Source organism: Coloeus monedula, assembly GCF_965178545.1.
Source record: "Coloeus monedula genome assembly, chromosome: 28".
NCBI classification, from domain to species: Eukaryota; Metazoa; Chordata; class Aves; order Passeriformes; family Corvidae; genus Coloeus; species Coloeus monedula.
The window spans coordinates 265,135-284,267 of NC_138808.1; the positions used below are offsets into that span (position 1 = coordinate 265,135).

The window sequence follows — 19,133 nt, forward strand, 5'->3', positions numbered from 1 at the left end:
TTTTTATTTAGGTAAATGCTTAAGCAAGACCTTAACTTTGAGGATACTACAGTAGGATTTGAGCACAGGTAGATGCTGTACCTGGTGGTGAGGGGGTGACAATGAGAAGTGGGGCAAGTTGTTCCCCCAGTGGGTGGTCAGGCACTGAACAGGCTCCCCAGAGCAGTGGTCACGGCCCCAAGCCTCCCAGAGCTGAAGAAGTGTTTGGACAATGATGTGAGGCACAGGGTGTGATTCTCAAGCACATGGGCAGGACCAGGAGCTGCACTTCGATGATCTTCGTGGGTCCCTTCTAATTAAGCCTCCAGGATCCTGTACCTTTGCAACCACTGCCAAGTGACTGCATGGGACCTGGCAGCCTGTGTGTCCCAATGGCAATTCACACTTAGACAGTGAGTCCTGCACTCCCATGACTGGTTGTCCTGCCACCAAAAGCTCCTGAAAAGGTTTGCATGAATGAGCTGATCTAGCTTTGTTTCTGCTCCCATGGTTTGTCCTTTACCCTTTGGCCTTTGCCCAGCTCTGTGGCCGCAGGAGCGAGGGTCTGGCCACAGATGACTGCACAGCTGGCCAGATACTTATTGTGCATGGCACAATGAGCCATGGTGGGGGCCCGTAGCTCCTGCTGCTCCTCAGCCCCAGCCACTGGTATGCTTGGTAAAACACCAAACCCAGCATTTTTCTCCTGCTGCAACGAAGGCTCCACTGCAGTCCGGCATGTGGGCTTTGTGCAATGCTTCCTGGTGCCAGAGAAAAGGAATGCTGTTTCCCGTGTACTTGGAGCTGCACCCTGTTTCCATCCTGCTTTTCTTCCACTGTACCAGTGCAGCAAACCCAAGCCCTGCCAGCCCTGGCTTTCCCTTCTTGGTGAGAGCCCTTGGTGCCAGGGGGACCCAGCCTGCAGCCAGCCAGGCCTCTGGCCAGCTCTGAGGAGCGGCGTGTGGCTCATGCCAGCCAGCTGGCCCACTGGAAGCCAGATGACAGGTTGGCAAAGGCTCCCAATTTCCTTCTCTTGTCTCATGAGTATCCCAGGAAGGAACAGCTGCCTCTCTTGTTCATTGCGTACCCACCTGGGACTCTGCCCTGTGCCGGTGATTAGTCTGGCCAGGTTCAAAAGCAATGTGGCCAAGAGCACTAAGGGATTTGAATACGTGCTAGCAAGAATACCTTTCACTGCATGTAGGTAAGGTCAGATCAGGTGACCTTCATGCTGAGGATCTGCATGGGCCTTTTTGTGTAGCTGCGTGTCCAACAGCATCTAGATGTCAGTGACAACCCAGGCAGCTGTGGGTACATGTGTCTGTCTGCTTGGGCACCACATGCGCACCTGCCTGCGGCTGGCCACCGCCACTGGCCACGGGCTCTGGGCTGGGTACCAGAGTAGTAGGGAAAGCTGAGAGAGGGAGCATGACAGGAGGAGCTATTTGTGCAATCAATGATTTACCAGATGTGTACACTGTACTAAAGACTTGTAAACATACTTTAATGGCCAGCTGTAAATCCAGGCAGTAGCAGTGCCAGCTTCATCTCCATCAGATGTGTCTTAAGAACAGCAGAGGAAGGGCTCTGAATCACTTTGTTATAGGCTCTGTCAGCTCTGCAATTATGCATGTAAATCAAAGAACCAATGTCCTCAGGTCAAAATTATTTGAGTGTCAGGAAAGGTTTTATGACCAGCAGCTTCTCCTTTGCTGGGTTCTCTGCAGTTCCTTGTCTTCCACAGATGGCATCTCCAGAACGTTGGGTTTCCATCCCAGTGCCCCAAGTGCGTGGCTGTGTTTTCACTGACTATGCTGGAAGTCTCTTTTGTTAATCACTGAAGCACAGCGTCATTAGTGAGAAGTGCAGAGTGTACACAAAGAGGAACTTGCCAAATTACTAATAAGCAGAAACTCCATCCATCTTAATGAAACAGGGTTAAGAAAATAGCAACCTAGAATATACACAATGGAGCCTTTCCAATCTGCTTATTTACTCCTGTTAGAAAGTAGTTCTGAACTCCATCTCTGGTCCTGCTTGGAGATTATCACATGGTTTCCAAACCACAGGCATCTTATGTTCTTGCAAATCATTTAGCATAAGAAGAATAAATAAATAAGTGGACAGATGGCTCAAAAATTTTTAGAGGGGAGAGGGCAGATAGGATTTCCACAAAGCAAGAAGCATGAGGAGACGTTTCTTCATGGTGGGCTAGTCTCCTGCTCCCTTCCTTTGGGGTCCTCACAAAAGCAGCCGAGGGTCCCCATGTCCTCAGGCAGCATGGGGTCACTCTTGGGCCAAGACTCCTATCACACCAGCCCAGCAGTGTGATTTTATAGCTCCCCAGTGACTTGCAGCATTTCCCCAGGTTAGTCTGGCAACCCTGTAGGGGTTTGCACCCACACCAATGTGCCTGCACACCTGTGCTCCCCAGCCACATTTTTCTTCTGTTGGGTAAGGAATGACTTGCAGTGCCTTTCATGCATGCAGCTTGGCTGCTGCTGTTTTATTGAATGCCAGCGCTTGCTGTGTGTTATTCAGGCAAACTTTATATACATCACAGACCCTCTCAGCAGCCTGCACCTGGCCCAGGGCAAAGCTGAGCCTTGTGAAGAAGAATATGCTGTAATGCAGCAAATTATTACAGGATAAATATTTATAAGCCCCTGTAAACATTTGCCATCGGTTCTCTCCTGGGACTAGGGGCAGACGGTCAAGAGTTTCAGCAGTGCTGAAGGCATTAGCTCTCGTAGTCCTTTATATGTTAGCTAGTAAACCCGTTGTTGATCGTGTATAGTTATAGCATTTATTGGTGCTAATTTCACACAAACAGAAGACATTGGCTGGAATTGTTGCATGCCTTGATCCTGGCCCTGCTGCTGGCCAGCTTTTGGTGAAGGTGTCTCCTGCAGCCCTGGGGCACTGGGCACCTGGCTGAGGCATCAGAGCGGGTCCCCACAGCTGCAGAACCTCCCTGTGCAGATTCCCTTATCATGGGATGAGGGAGTATTCCTGGCTGCATCAGTGTTATTGGAGTCTTGGAGCAATCTGCTGAGAAAAACAGAAAACAAACATGGCAAAAACAACATCCTCCCTGGGGACTGATCCTGGCAGGGGCTATCAGCACTCAGTGGGCTGAGGAGGGTCTAATCTAAAGGAAATATTCCCTGGGGGTGTCCAGGAGCTGTCCTGCTGCAGGGGTGGCATGGTGGGCTCTCCATGTAGGGGCATGGCAGATGGGCTGCCTCTGCTGGTGCATCCCATCTGCCCCCCAAAGAAGGGGCATGGGCACCAAGGGACAGTGTGAGCCCTGGGACAGGGACTGCAGGGACCCGTGGCCAGCTTGTCTCATCTCCCCCATCACTGCTGCCTCTGCTGGGGCTGAGACGGGGCTAATGCAGTGGTGGGAAACTGGAGAAGAAATGCCAGGGCAGGCAAGGCCATGACTCCTCCATGCCCTCAAGTGCAGGAGTAAAACAATGAGCCCTGGGCAATAGGGCTGGTTGCATGGGAGTATTTGGGGGCTCCACTTTGCTGCTCATGCACGAAAGCCAGTCATTTGGCAAAAATCAGCTCAGTTAGCAGGCTTTGTTCATAAAGAGCCAGGGCCTGAATGGAGTCAGGGCTAATATATTCTATTATCCCATGCCTGCCTGTTTCCCCAGGGCAGCATGCAGGGAAAGGCGCATTCCAGCACCAGGTGGCCAGGGCAGAGTGTGCCCAGTGTGGGCAGGGAGGACGGGACAGGCGGGAGAACACCACTGCCGGCAGCACGGGGACATGTCACCTGCCACGTGCCCTGTCACCACTGAGCACCCACCACAGGTGAACACGGAGCAGAGTGGGATGCCGAGCTGCAGATGAGGGCAGAGCGCCTGGTCCTGCAGGCTGCCGGGATGAACAATGGAGCCAGGAATAGGAACGGTTAATTGGACTGGGCTTTTCACAGGGCAGGAGAGGTCTCAGGACAGCCAGAATGATGTGTGATGCAAAGCTTCTCATTATTCAATAAGAAAATGTTAGCCCCTGTGGGAAAGGCAGCAATAAATGGCTATGACATTAGAGACAAGGCAGATATTTAAGAAGCAGTGGGCTACATAATTATGAAGGGAAATGGCTGCACAGGCTTCGCGCAGAAAAGTTCATGCCCAATCTGGAAGAGATTTGTTGGAAGAGCAGCCCTTCTTGGGCAGCTGCTTTCTAAGAGGTCTTATATTGTGTATTAAACAATTTAGTGGCCTAGACCAGAGTTGTTGGCGTTTTCATTTGGTTTGGGTTCTTTCCTTCTTCTCCCTAGTTTCTTATATTTTTTAAATGAAAAATGGTTTGCCAGCAATTGTATTTGCTGGTCAATTGTATTTCAGTTTACAATTTACTCTTGGATTCCCATTCAGGCGCTGTTGTCATGAATGTGGATATCTGCCACAGAGGAGAGAAGGGAGCCAGAAAAGACCTTCCCTGAGCCAAGCTGAGGAACTGTCCAGGCCATGCATGTGGTCAGATTTAGCAGCCAAGGCATGCTGAACTGTAGCTTTTCTGTTTGGATCAAGAGCCTTGAACTGTGGCACGCTCAGCAGCTACTGTTCAGTGTGTCAGGACTGCAGCAAACCCCACTAATCAGTGTGGGATGCTCCAGGGCACATATCCCTGGAGTGACCATGACAGGACATTTACCTGCTGCCATGTGGTATTTGCTGACCTGCAGATAACCGGAACCCTGACTGTAGTTTTATTGCGGTGTTACTGCTGTTGCCTTTGGAGAGCTCTCCAACTTTTGAACAAGAGTTTCCCAAGTCCCCACCTTGCCTGCCTACCTATGATATTCCTATCACATGCCTCAGCCTGGAACAGAAGGATCGTAGCACTGCCAAAGTCAAACACAGCCATTTGCTGCTCTGCAAATAGAGAGGCTCTGAGGCTTTCCTATGATCTTGCCATGGAAAATGGAGAGGCACTGGCACAGTTTAGTTCCCAACCAGAGACTTCTACCCATGGATGTAACACCTGGGTGCAAATAAAGATGCTTGAGTAAATCTTGATTGAGCAGATCGGTGCCCTGTTCCACATTACACCTATTTCCTGGGACACAGCACTATCTTCTAAATTCTCAAAAGGAGATGTTGCAGTGTTTCTTAACCGGTTTTGGTAAAAGCAAATTCTATACTGTCAGAATTTTTCAAGGAATGAGAAGTCCATTTTGCAGCTGTTTCTTGGTGGAAACAGTGATCAGTGCTTTGCCACCGTTTCCTGAGCCCAAGTAGCAGGAGAGGGTCTGCTCCATCCAACTGCCTCTTTCATTCTGCGGGTCCCTTGTTTACAGCTAAATTCTTCACTTCATTAGTGGTGCTAACTGGCTGCTCTCTTCTGCTGGCCCTCAGGTGAAAGTAGCTCTTTCAGGCTTCCAACTGCAGAGCTTCTTCCATTTACCTCTCAATGAGGTGTAGTTCCTGTTTTGAATAGTACAAGTTGTTTGAGCCAAAGGCAGCAGCAGGAAGGGGAGCTTTGGAGGATTGCAGAGGAGGGAGCTCAGGAGAGCTCCCTGGGACAGGGACCTGTGGGCACACAGGGGGCAGAGCTGCTCGATGGCCAGAGCTTGCACACAAGGACGGAGCCAGCTTCTCCTGCCTGGCTTGCACCAAGGGGCACCCTGCTCTGCCCCGCAGCGGCCGCGGGACCGGTGCTGACACACCTGGTTAGCCTCACAGCCCGCCCTCCACGTACCCAGCTCCTGCCTTTGGAGGGCAGCGAGCCTTTGCAAGCCCTGAGAAGCACAGCAAGGTAAGGGTGACGAGGGGCTGGTGCTGCTGTGGAGGAACAGGGAATGCAGCTCCTGCTCCTCCGGCACATCTGGAGCCGCGTACCCAGATGCGATACCACTTTACGGAACAGACCCCCTTTCTCTCTCCTGTTTTTTGTTTGGTTTGGTTTTGTTGTGGGTGGTTTTTTTTCTTTTTAAAAATTTTTTCTTTCCAATACCATAGTTCCTGTTAGAATTTGTCTACTGGGAAATGAGTTCTGCACGGTCCAGTCCAGGTTCACAGAAATATCTGCAACCTTGGAACAGCCGCTCAGGAGCGCCGGGACCTCCCAGAGCCGCCCCGGCTTCAGAGACCGGGAATGGCTCCGGGGGGGTTCGGGCCGCCCACCGGAGATGCAGCCGAGCGGTGCTACGGGGTGAGCTCATGCGCCCCGGTCTGTCGGTGCTCGGAGCTGCGGCCGGCTGCGCTCCGCCGGGCGGGGCCCCCGGGCCCGCAGCCGCTGCAGGTGGCGCCGGGCCGGGCCGGGCTGCGGGGCCGTCGGGGCCGCGCTGGGCAGGGCAGGGCGGGGCGGGGCGGGGCAGGATTGGCTCCCGCGGGGCGGGATTGGCTCCCGCGGCCGCTGATTGACAGCGGCGGGCGAGCGCGCGGCGGGCGGCGCCGCGCTGATTGGCTGCCGCGGGCTCACAAACCCGCGGCGCGGCCGGCGCGCGGCCAGATCGGGGCCGGGGCCGGGGCGGCGGGAGGGCGGCGTCCGGCGGGGTTCTGCGGGCAGCGAGCGAGGGGCGGCGGTGGGGCCAGCGGAGGGGCCGTCGGCGGGGGTGCGAGGAGAGTCCCCGGGGGCGGCCGCCGGCAGTGGGCGCCCGGCGGGAAGCGGCGTCCGGTGCTGTCGGGGCCACCGTCGGCGGGTCGCGGCGATGGGCAGCGTGGGGGGGCCCGGTCGGGCCGCCCTGCGGGCGCTGATGTCGGTGGCCGCCGGGCTGCTGGCCTGTGGCGTGGCCAGCGAGTACGACTATGTCAGCTACCAGTCAGACCTGGGCCCTTACCCTGGCGGGCGGTTCTACGCCAAACCCCACCAGTGTGTGGCCATCCCTGCCGACCTGCGGCTTTGCCACAGCGTGGGCTACGACAAGATGGTGCTGCCCAACCTGCTGGACCACGAGACCATGGCCGAGGTGAAGCACCAGGCGAGCAGCTGGGTGCCACTGCTCAACAAGAATTGCCATGTGGGCACCCAGGTCTTCCTCTGCTCCCTCTTTGCCCCCGTCTGCCTGGACCGGCCGGTCTACCCCTGCCGCTGGCTCTGCGAGGCCGTGCGTGACTCCTGTGAGCCTGTCATGCAGTTCTTTGGCTTCTTCTGGCCAGAGATGCTCAAGTGTGACCAGTTTCCCCAGGATGACGTCTGCATTGCTATGACAGCTCCCAATGCCACCGAGGTCTCCAGGCCCAAAGGTAAGGCATGGCTTGTGCAGCAGCCTTGCTCCTGGCACTCCTTTCTGAGCTGACAGGGCAAGTGTTAGCCCAGGAGGGGCCACATGGGACTGAAGGGGCTCTTGTGGCTGGAGGAAGCGTGTCTGAATTCTTCTTTGCAGCAGCCCTCCTCTAGTCTCTGAGCACTCTGTGCTCTCCTGTCCCAAGGAAGGTGGGATCCCCTACCATCTCCTCATCCCTATCCTGGAGCCTTGGGACAGGCTGTTTGGGACATGGTGGGGTTGTGCCTGTTCTGATCCCTGCACAGACACTGGGGCTGGGCTCCAGCCCTGATGGACCAGGGTGTGACCTTCCATCCTCAGTTTACTGTGCTGCCCTGGTTCTGCTCCTGAGCCTGACTCCTGCAGGGCTGCTCTGGGCAGCAGGAGAATGCATGGTCTTCATGACACAGAAAGTGCTGGCTGACTGGAGTCAACAGTGACAGTAGTCCTGGCATGATCCCCCACGTCCAGTGCAGTTCTAGGGCAAGAGGCTGGACAGCTTGGTGGCTGGGCGTGCAGTGGAGATCCAGCCCTGCCCTCGGGTGGGCTGTGGGCTGGAGAGGGAGGAAGAGTCTGCCCGAAAACGACTAGGGAAAGTGAACGTGGTTCATGTTTGTTTCCATTGCATGCAGCACGTTTCTCTGGTGCCAGACTGGCTTGTTCAAGTTGCAGTGAGTCTGGCTTGTTGCTGGAAACTTGAAAATAAATAAATATCCTGGTGTCACTTCGGCGTTTGCTATTGGAGCACTGTGAGAGGCTGGCAGGAGGGATGTTTGTAGAGGGAGGTGGCAGAGGGCTCTAAGAGAGTACAGTGCTTTTTGGCGAGCAGAGCCTCATTGAAAGGAATTGTCACTCCTGATTCCACGGGGGGTGAAAAAGTGCCGGCACTCGGGAGGAGCTCGGGGACAGGCGAGGAGTGGGGCTGAGTGGTTTCCGTGGCTTCTGCGCTGTGTCTGGAGGGTCGTCTGCCCTTTGCAGTTACCTGTATAGACAAAGGCTGTGTGTGGTGCTCGACTGGGAGGACTAACCCAGCCGGCAGGGTCTGTGCAATGTCGTCCTGCCCATCCTGAAAGGACTCATACTTCAGGGAGCCCTTCTGATACAGGACAGGAACAGAGTGCATCCTGCAGCAGAGGGGTGACACCCTGAGGTGTCTCTAGGAGCTGTGCAGGGGCATGCGGAGGGCAGTGAAAGCAGTGGCATAGTGGCTGTGGGATGGCAGGCACGGGGGGGACACCCAAGCTCAGTACCCAGAGGCGCTGTACACAGGAGCCCATGTCACATCTCGGCAATGACATCCAGGGGCAGGTGGAATGTGAAGCTTGTGCCAGTGCCGGGGGGCGGGAGACTGAGCTCTGGCTGATCTCATTGCTGGGGACCCAGCCTCTCCTTACAGTGATGGCAGCACAGCCATACTGGCTTGGCTTGTCCTTACTGATGCGATTGCTGGAGAAACCTTGTTGTTTTCCAGGAATACTCTAAATTAATATGTCCTATGTGAACCTGGACCCTTGGTCAAGACTGCAGCTATGTCTTGTGTTGTAGGTACAAAGGTTGCTTTTATTTCCCTAGGGACTTGCAGCCAAGCGTGCTCCTGGGGCAGCTGGGTCTGAGCTGCCCTTTCCAGGGTCCGAAATAGTCTGAGCTGTGTGCAGCTCATTCATTTTACAGACATTAATGACCTGGGAACAGTTTTCTAAATGAGCAGCATCTGCCAGGTTTTCTGTTGTGTAGTTTAACAACTTTCTCTTAACCTTTTGGACCTGTCTTGAAGGCAGCACTGGGGTGGGACACTACTGCTTTCTTTTGGTGCCTCAAACAGTTTGGAGTGAAAAAAGAAAACTCCAAGTTAATTGCGAGCGCTGCTGTGATGTGAACCAGCACTGCCGGATCTCCTGCTTGCCACAGAGGATCTGCAGATGGCCCATAAGGTACCCGTTACTTTGGCTCTGGTACTGCTGCCTCCTGCAGATGCAGAGTTATTCTGGGTGACCTGCAGCTCAGTCCTTGTCCCTGGGCTGGCTGGGTCCTTTCTTCCACCTGGGTTCTGCTGTGTGTACCCTGTCCATGGTTTGCCCACGTTTTCTGTCAGCACCAACTCCTGGAGCCCCTTTGCTCTTGGGCACAGGGTGTTTCCAGTTGATTCAAAGAGGGTCAGAACTAAGCAGTGTCCCCCCCTTTTCTCTTGGTACTAATAAGAACAAACCCTTTCAGTATTTTTCCCCATTAACACCTTGAAATTGGAATTTGTTTCTGCCTCTCAAAGAGCTGACCTGCTGAATTCCTTTCTCCTTAAGCACAGGCGATAAAGCCTGCAGGCCCGCAGGATGCATCAGGGGAGTTGCAGATTAATACAGCATTACACATTCCTTCTCTTGCCCCTGGAGTAAGCTGGCTCTACAGCCAGGCATTGGAAAATGGTCAGCAGGGAACAAGTGAGCTGGAGGCAGGCTGAGGTTGTGCTTGGAGTTGAGCCGTCAGCTGCAGCAGATGGGCCCCAGCCAACCTGCAGTGGGCCCCGAGGATGGGCTGGAGATGTCTGCTGTAGTGCCTCAGGAGGGATGGGAGGGTTTGCAGTTTTCAGGTAGCTGTGGCTCCACAGAACAGCAGTTTCCTTGGGGCACAGAGCTGTGTAGAAGCTGGCTGGCCCCCAGCATTTGTGTTCCTGACTGTAGTGTGATGTGGTGACGCAGAATGGAGGACAATTTCTCTTCCCCCTGACAGGGGACAGTGCTTCCTGCAGTCCTGTTGTGCTGTGAAAGGGCTGCAGGAGGCAGGACTGAAGGATGGGTTGATTTAGATTGGATATAAGGAAGAAGTTTTTTGCAGTGAGAGTTGTAAAACACTGGCACAGATTGCCTAGAAATGTGGTGGATGCCCTGTCCTTGGAAACATTCATGGTCAGGTTTGGTGAGACTCTGAGCAACCTGATCAAGTTAGGGCAGGGGGATTGTGCATGGGCAAAGCTGCTGCCTGTGGAAGGGGCTAGCCAGGGGCTCCCAGGTCCAGCCCACAGGATGGCTGCTGGCTCTGGGCCCTGGCACAGCAAGGCAGGGGTCCCTGCCACCTTGGGTGTGTTACAGCCTGTTCAGGGGCTGCTGGAGCATAGCTAGAACAAAGCCTGTATTTGCACCAGGGAACAATGAGTATTATTTTCCATTTTTGTTTGCTTTTTTTAATTTTTTAATTGGCTGCCTGGAAAGCTCATAGAATGGATGCAGCGGTGGCTTTTGTGTTTGTCTGGCTGGTGCAGGCCTGGTCAGCCTCCTCATGTGCACTTCGGCTGTTGAGGCAGATTGAAGTGCTTGGCACGGCAGGTACCCTCTGCTTGTTCCTGATGCACAGTGATGAACTGCTGGCTCTGCAACAGATGGGAGGCTGGGCCTGTGTCACCTTCCTATGAGCACCCTCTCTCCCTTGTCATGAGCTCATTAAATGGGCAGCCTGGAAAGAAATATTCTGACTGCTGATTTTAAAAATAAAGTGTTAGGGATGTCATCATATCTCCAGAGGCTGGCTTCTCCCTGTGTCACTCTGAGTTAGATGGTGATAGTGGTAGTTCCATGTTAGGGTTCTGGAAGAAGAGGTTATCCAGATGATGGGCAGCTCTCAGAGGTACAGAGTGGGACTGTGGAGGTGGATGTTGGTGCTGTGAAGGCTGACTTGTGACTTGCACACAGGAGCGAGTGGAAGGCCAATTGCACTGCATGTGTGATTAATAAAGTCATGGTGCATGTCCCCGGGAATTAGCATTTGGCACAGAACAGATTTGGGGGTGGCGAAAGGGGAAGAACAAGCCACAGAAAACAAATGTCTCGCCTGAATCCCCATGGGGCATCTGTGGCTGAGGAGACATGATGCTATGGTCCTGGCTGTGCCTCCCTCGCCAGCCGTGCTGGCTCTGCACCCCTCTTTCTGGGACACCTCTCTGCCTTTTCGGTCCAGCAGTGCTGTGGGTTTGCTGGCCTGGCTGAGGGCTGGAAGGCCATGAGTGCTCAGTTTACATGCAGGGACTGGCAGATGTTTTGCTGTAGTGTTGTCCCTGAGAATAACTCCCTTGTGTGGGAAGAGCCCTCCGTCTTGCTGGACCAGGAACAAGCAGCATCTCCCAGCTCAATAAATTCATCTGCCAGTAGCTCAAGTCTATGTCTGTGCTGCTGGGTGGTCTCTGCTCCAGCTGCAGATGGGAACCTGGAAACAGATTCTTACTCTCTGGGTGAAGTGAGCTTTCCTCCCAGGACAGATCCCAGTGAAATCCCCTGGGCTGGTGTTTCCCGAGAGACAGATGTTGGCCACTGCCAGCGACTGGCAAGCAGAGATGGCTCTGCTCTGCTGGAGCCATGAGCCTGCCCTGGGCTCAAAACAAAAGAGAGGATGACCAGTCTTGGTGGTGGCGGCATCCGCAGGAGCTGTGCGGGTCCGTCCCCAGCCAGTGCTGCTCTGTGGCAAAGCAGGAGAGAGGGTGGTGAGGGGCTTCCTGAGCACTGCTTGGGCAGTCTGTGGGATGATCTCTAGTACCGAGGGGAACACTGCACTGAACTGGGCTGTCGCAGTCCTGAACCCCCTTCCCTGGCACCAGGGTAGTCCCTTGGCACTTGAGCCATCTCTGGACAGCATCCTCCTGCTGTGCCGGGGTTTGGGCATTGTGTGCCTGCCTTGGCATGACTCGGGGAGGGAATGTCAGCAGGCTATGGGCCATGCCCCTTGGCAAGCGGCTCCCCTCAGCTGGGTGCCTGGCCCTGAAAACTCCTCTCTTTTCCAGTGCTGTCCTTTTGCTCTTAGCAGCTGCCTACCCCTGCCTGTGGCTGGCCTTGGGGTCACTGACGGCACTGGAGTGGGGCTGGCAGAAGGCTACCTGTGGCCAGTGCTGCCATGTAAGCCAGTGGATGGTTCCTTACACCCAGTAGGGTGTTGTCCCACAGAGCTGGGAGCCTGTGGGAGGGTGCATGGGCGCGTGTCCCCCTCGAGGGTGGCAGTCTGACAGCATGGGCAGTCTGGCTCTGTGGTACTACTTGTTCTGGCTTCTTGCCACCTCTCAATTGTCTTAATTTCTTTCCTCTTGCCAGGAACAACTGTGTGTCCACCTTGTGACAACGAGATGAAGTCAGAGGCCATTGTGGAGCACCTCTGTGCCAGTGAGTTTGGTAAGAAGGAGCACTCTAGGCATGCGAAGGCTTCTCAGGTGGGCACGGGGCAGCGTGGCTCCTGTGTGGGCTAGATTGGGACTGCCACGTTTCCCTGCCTGTGGCACTGCTGGTGTGGCCTGCGATCTGTCCCCAAGGCCAGGCACGTGTGCCTCTAGATGTCAGTGTGGGTATGCGGAGGTGGGCATTGGGAGGGGTCTGCTCTGGATGGGTCTGGGATGTGTCCAGCTCCCACAGCTGAGCGCACCCAGGGACAGCGATGGCAAGTTCTGGTGGCAGTGCAGGGCATCTCTCCTGCCCCTCCTGGGCACATTGGGCTGGGGATGGGGCAAAAGTTGTAGTGTCGGTTCTTTAGTGATCTTGGGGTGGGGAGAGGTTTTTAACTCAACCCTGGTGTTCCAGCTCTTGTGTGCTTGCAGAAATGATGCATAGCATGGACCAGTATTCTGCTTGCAAGCATGAAGAAGCAAACCAGCCTCCTTCATCCCCAGATTGCTTAAACTGCTGTGTTTCTTTTCAGCGAAGTGATGCTGCTCTTGTCAAATCTAGGTGTAAAAATCCAAAGCCAATCCTTATCTAGCTAGGGCCAAGCAGCGAGTTAAAAAATGCAAAGCTGCTTGAAAGCTTTGTCCTAAATATGAGTGAGTGAGTCAGACAATCAGAGGTAAACTGAACTTCATTTAAAAAAAAAGATTATCACAAGGAAATATATTAGCTTCCTCAGATCAAACCCAGAATTAACTGGTTTTGACATCCTTGCTGGTGTATGTAACTTTCCCGGAAGATTATTAAAGGCATATTGAACAAGGTGTGCATTCCTGGGGGATTAGCACTTGAATGTGCCCTGTACTGGAGCGTGCTTATGCAAACCCAAACCTGCTCTGCATGCTGGTTTGTTACCCTTTCTGCTGGAAATGAATTCTCAACTCTCCTGCAGGTTTGGTATGCCAGAAGTTCTAAGTTCAGCTCAGGCTTTTTCTAACAGGGAAAAGCATCAACAGGAACACCCATGTAATAGTTTCCCAGGAATGTGCATACTTCTGGCTTGGCTGGGGAATGGAAGCAGACATTCAGTGCGTGGCCTGGTTGGGGAGTGGGAAGTGCTGAGCGCTCAGAGTTGGGGTGCTCAGAGCTCTGTTCTGGGTGGGCATGTGATGGGAGCTGAATCAGAGCTGCCCCTTCCCCACTGCACACACACGGAGGAACTGCAGGGAGCTTCCCAGCTGGTGGGGAGGGAGAAACGGCCTCTGGGATCATACCTGGTTTGGATAGGAGCTGCCTGCCTGGGCTTGCAGTGGTGCAGAGGCATTGCCCCAGTCCAGGGGCTGTAGCCTGGGGACCTCCATCCCAGAGAAGGAGCAAGGGGCACTGGCTGGTGGCAGCAGTGGATCTGGTGCTGGTGGGCCACTGCAATACCTGTCCCCTTGCCAGAGGCGTGCAAGGCGTGAGCCGAGGTGCTGTCCTGCTGGTAAGCAAGTGCTGGGAAGGGAAATACAAACTTAACTGCATGGTTGTCATCAACTTCTGCTGCTAAATATCCTCCCGTGCTCTGGGACAGTTATACAACGGGGAGCAGAGGCCAAAGCAGAAGAATTCCCTACCTTGGCAGAGCAGTTTGGGACAGTGACTTGCCCACAGTGTAAGTTGTTATTGGGAAGGAAGGTGGTGACAGTGTCCAAAGGATGGAAATATTTCTTGGCAGATGTGGCCCATCTGTAGCCAGCTGGAGAGCAGGAGCACGGGATAGGATGCAATGCAGGCCCTACCTGTGCCCTGTGAGGGAAGGCAGTGTGGGGGTGAGAAGGACATCTCAGCAGAGGGTATGGCTAGTGGAGAAGGCATTGGCTTCAGGAATTTTTTGCCAAACCACAGTGCATGGCCCTTGGATCTTTGTTTAGTCTTGGGGGGTTACTGTCATGGGGTGATTTCTCAAGGAAAGCTGTTTATCTGGCGCTATTATAAACTCCCAGACCTTCAGACTGAGGTTTCTCATGCACGTCCACCAAGGTAAACACTGGCAGCTGACAGGTTACAGATCCTCATCAAAGCCAGACATGTACAATAAATGTTTAAACTAACATGTGCTGCATGGGGCAGCTGTTGGTAGGTCTTGCCCTGATTCCTGCTGTGTCGTTACTGCAGGTTTCTCTTGCATGCCAGCAGCGTATTACAGACGAGCTGAGGAGCACTCTGCCCACCATGGATATGTGGCTGTGCCAGTGCTGGAGGTGGCTGTGTAGCAGCCCTGGTGTCCATCTAGAGTACAGTGCAGGAAGAGAGCTGTGGTGAGCTGTGAACACAAACAAGGCAGGAGAGGATCTTGGACAAGATGCTGGGGGTTGGAGGGGTGCTAGGAGACTGCCAGCCTCATGGTCCAACAGAACTCTGGGTTTGCCTTTGTTTGAACAAGGATGAACATGGGCTCTAGGGTGCTGGTTTGAGGCAGCTTGGCCACTTCTCTGAGAGTCAGACAACTTTGGGGTGGATGTCAGCAAGGGGTGCCAGAACCCTGGCCTGAGCACAGAGCAGCACGGGGGCTGGATCAGGTATGTAGGGGTAACTGTGGTGTAAATTTTAGTGTAGTGTTGGTGTGCTGAGGCAGCGATGGATGCAAGAGGAAGCATGAGATTGGTCTCCAGTGCCCCCACAGCCGCCTCCCCCAGCTGCCCTGGGCTGCAGCCAGCGCTCGTTTCTTATTCCAGGAGTTCATTCCATGCTCTGTTTCTCTTAGTGATTTTATTTATTGTTTCTGCCCTTTCTCTGGGGTCTGAGGGGATCCTGCTGAACGGGCTCTGTGGCACTGGGGACTGCAGAACAATCAATACATGCTGTTTATTTTTTCTCTGTGACTGACAGGTCCTTGCCTGCAGCCTTCTCCTGTTACAGCCCTAATGTGTCTTCTGGCAGGTTTCTTCCTTCTCAGCGATTTCTAAAGGAAGGAAAAATGAGGCTGAAGGAACAGTGGAGCTTTCCCTTCTCTCACGTTCCCTTTCCTGCACATGAGGTGCTGGAGTGGGGCCCCTGCCCGTGCAGGCAGAACTGCAGAGATGGCGTTCTGGTCCCAGGCTGTCCTGTGCTGAAAAAGGGGGGTGGAGGGGCCGGTGGGGAACAGGAATGGTGCGTGGTAGTGGGTTGTGAACAGAGTACAGGGGCTCCTGCTTTCAGCTGGCGACTACCCCAGTACAGTGCCATCCTTGGAGAGGGTTGTGCTGGAACATGTGTGTGTCCCATGAAAGTAAATGGTAAGAAGGCTTGTGGGTGGCATGTTGATCCTGCAGCCCTCTTGAGCCATTGTGGCATGCAGAGTGGCAGGGGCTGGTGCTGCTGCCAGTGCCACAGCTGATGCCGAAGCAGCCTGTGGTTGCAGTGCAGCTGCTGGACTGGAAAGGTGGCACATGCTCCTGCTGAGGGTAACTCCCCTGGGGTCAGCTCCTGCCTGGCAGCCACAGCTGAAGATTTAGTCTGTCTGAGCAAGCGTGTCCTGGGATCTCAGAGGCGATTCTGGCCCTTCTCCCACTTGGTGCTGAGACGGATTTGGTGTGGCATGAGGGGAGCGGAAAGGCCAAGGTTCCCAGTGAGGAAGCTGTTTGCTCTGGCAGCTCAGCTGGGTCTTGGAGCCAAGACTCAAAGCATCCCGCTCAAGCCTTTTGCCTGCTGCAGCAGCATTCCCAGGGTTGGGGAGATGCCAGGCAAGCTGCTGCAGCACCATGGTCTCCCCTGCCCAATGCCATGTTCTAGGAAAGCCATAAGTTGGAAGCTGCCTCCCACTGCGTGGTGATGAGCTCTCAGAGTGGGATGTGCATCAGAACAAATGTACCCTCAGGCACTGCTTTTCTGGAGTGCATGGGATGTGCCAAAGCTGTGTGTCCGACCTGCTACCATGGAACACAGCTTTCATACCTGGGAATCTCACCTGGGATGTGGGTTGGAGCTTAGGGAATATGGCCCAAGTAAAGTGAACAAAGGAAATTTGGGGAGCCAGGTCACAGCAGAGGACTGAGGGCTGAGCAGAGATCATCGTACTTGTGTGGCTGCTCAGCCTGCAACACCAAAGGCAGACAAAGCTTGGTGTCCCTGAGCCAGGCTGTGTTTACCTGGGCAGCACCACAGGCTCTTGCTGGTGACAAGGACATTGCTGCTGGGAGGAACAGAGCCTGACACAAGCTGTTTGCACTCTGGTCAGCCTCCTCCTTCATCCCCCTTGGTGTTGTCCCATCTTGGCTCTGTGTGCTGCTCTGCACGAGCAAGGTTTGGATGAGGTTTTGGTTTACATCTGGATTTATGGGTCCCCTGGGCAGCTCCCATGAACCTGCATTGCTGGCTCACAAACTGCTGTGTGCAGGGAAGGGAGGAGCTGCGAGCTCCCACAGCGCAGGATTACCAGGCCTTCTTTGTCTTCCATGGTGTATGATACTTGGAGTAGATCAGCACCTCCACCAGCTGGCTGATACTTCTCTTCCTCTAGCAATGAGGATAAGGCTTTGCAGTGATCTCAGCAAAGCAGTTTGCAAACAAGCCATTTTGCAAGGCTTTTATTGTGCCATTGTAATGGTGTGTTACCATCCCTCCTGCCCCAGCCACCTGTGTGCTTAGTGCAAGGGCTCTAAGTCAGCGTGGATAAAGGAAGTGGGGCTCGCATTGAGGGGCGTTGCTGCTTCTGCTGCCCAGTTGATGTCATGGAGCTTAGAGCTGCTTGAAAACTACTTACCTCATTTTCCAGATTTGTTGCAGACTGATCTGTTTCAGCATCTTTAGCTCCTTAAAGCTGGAGTCTCTTTAGCTCCTGAATTTGGAAAACAGATGGAATGAAAATTTCACTTAGGTTTCCAGTCCTAGATTACTTTCCTGTACAATAACAGTGTAACATGACAGGGCTCTTGGCAAACCCAAGTGATGTTTTTGGCACAGGGACAGACAAACACCATTGCTCCTGTTGCCAAGGTAGTGGCTGGGAGCTCGAGGGTGATACTGAGTCTCTGCTGCCTGCTTGGGATTGTCACCGTGCTGTCCTGCTGCCATCTGCATCTGGAGCGGTGAGCAGTGCTCCCATCCAGGAAGCAACATGTGTTTGCTGCTACATGTTCCAGCAGAGCAGGACTTCAAGGAATGATGCTGTGGGGACCCATCTCCCTGCCAGAGCCAGAGGTTCTTGTGGACTGCCTGCAACCACCCTGAGACTCTAATGAGAAGGGACAGCAGCCAACAAATCACCTCTCTGAGCACTAGTTATCTGCAGCTCTGAAGTTAAACTCCCAAACGATGAAAATATGTTAGCAATTTTTGGCCATATGTGCTTTTCCCCAAAAACAAGGCAGAGCCAAATGGCACAGAAATGATGTTTTAATGTACAACACATTTTCATCATTTTTCCCATGTATGCAAAATTCCTCTTCATGGTCATGGCAAAAAACCTTTTTATTTTGGGGAGTGGGGAGAGGGCAGGGAGGAGGGTATTGCAGTTAGCTCAGGAAAATGCTGAACCCAAAGAGGAGAGTATTTTCCATGGAAGTTGCATCAGACCAACTCCCCTTCTCCCAGGGAAGGTGCAGGCACATGACTGCATGCCGGGGTCTCCACAGGTCTGATGCAGAGACATCCAGTGCTTGGAAAGTTGTTTCACAGGCACCTGAGGGCTGTTGTGACTGCAAACAAATGCTTGAGAAGCCAAATTGACCTTTTAAATGATCCTTTCAAGAGTCTCTCCATGCCTCTAGAGCAGGGGAGTCACCTAATTTACTCAGCTAACATTTGTGCTTGGCAGCTGAACAAGTCCCCTCTCAAATGGAAAGTACTGGGTGCTTTGCTGGAGGAAGGGGAACAAAGATGTCAGTGTTCTATGTTGGTGCTCTCCTGGGCATGGGGCAGCTCCACCTCAGGTGCAAGGGTGTGAGTGTCATAGTGGGCCAAATCATGGCCAGGGCAACGCCATAGAGCAGGAGGATTCAGGAGCAGAAGAGGGAGAAGGGGAATGCAGGAGTGGAGTGGGGCACTGTGTGTCTGCAGTGGGACAGGGCATTGCTGCTGTCCCGGGGCCATGGCACTGCTGCCCCCTCAGCCTCACTCAGCAGAGGCTTTTTGCCGGTGGAGGCTGCTTAGGAGTTTTGTTTTTCCCCTCTCCTGTCTTGTTTTGCAGCTCTTAAGATGACCATAAAGGAAGTGAAGAAGGAGAATGGGGACAAGATGATCATTCCACGGAAGAGGAAGGCACTGAAGCTGGGGCCCATTCGGAAGAAGAACCTGAAGAAGCTGGTGCTGTTCCTAAAAAATGGGGCAGACTGTCCCTGCCATCAGCTGGACAACCTCAGCCACTACTTCCTCATCATGGGCCGCCAGGTGAAGACCCAGTACCTGTTGACAGCCATCTACAAGTGGGACAAGAAGAACAAAGAGTTCAAGAAGTTTATGAAGAAGATGAAATCACCCGACTGCCCGACGTTTCCATCAGTTTTCAAGTGAGGTGCTGGGTGGCGGGAGAGCCGCTGTCTGGACCTGGCAGTCGGGTACAGTGGCTCGGTCTCGCTACTCTGCAGCAGGGATGCTGGAGCCAACCCTCCTGCTCCTCCATCCTGCTCCTCAGAGCTCCCTCACTGATCTCAGCCCTCCCACATCCCCGCTGCCGGCGTTTGCCTGATCGCCTGAGCATGTGATGCGTATGCACCAAACAGTGGCTGAGGTCACACACAATTTATGTCTGCAATGTCTAAAGACCTGTTATTGTACAGATATGTACAACCATTGAAATAGCAGCTAAAATAGCAGGTAAAGAGGGCAAGCAGAGGGGT

The 19,133-nt window shown here is 53.7% G+C and overlaps 1 protein-coding gene across 1 annotated transcript; it reads left to right on the plus strand.

Annotated features, from left to right (window-relative positions):
* Nucleotides 1-6,652: 6,652 nt before the first annotated feature.
* Nucleotides 6,653-18,807, plus strand: SFRP1 (secreted frizzled related protein 1; the record flags this gene model as incomplete). The annotated part of the gene is made up of 3 exons (XM_082298351.1): nucleotides 6,653-7,187; nucleotides 12,274-12,351; nucleotides 18,485-18,807. The coding sequence occupies 3 exons, from the start codon at nucleotides 6,653-6,655 to the stop codon at nucleotides 18,805-18,807; spliced, it is 936 nt and encodes a 311-aa protein (XP_082154477.1).
* Between the last annotated feature and the right edge of the window lie 326 nt (nucleotides 18,808-19,133).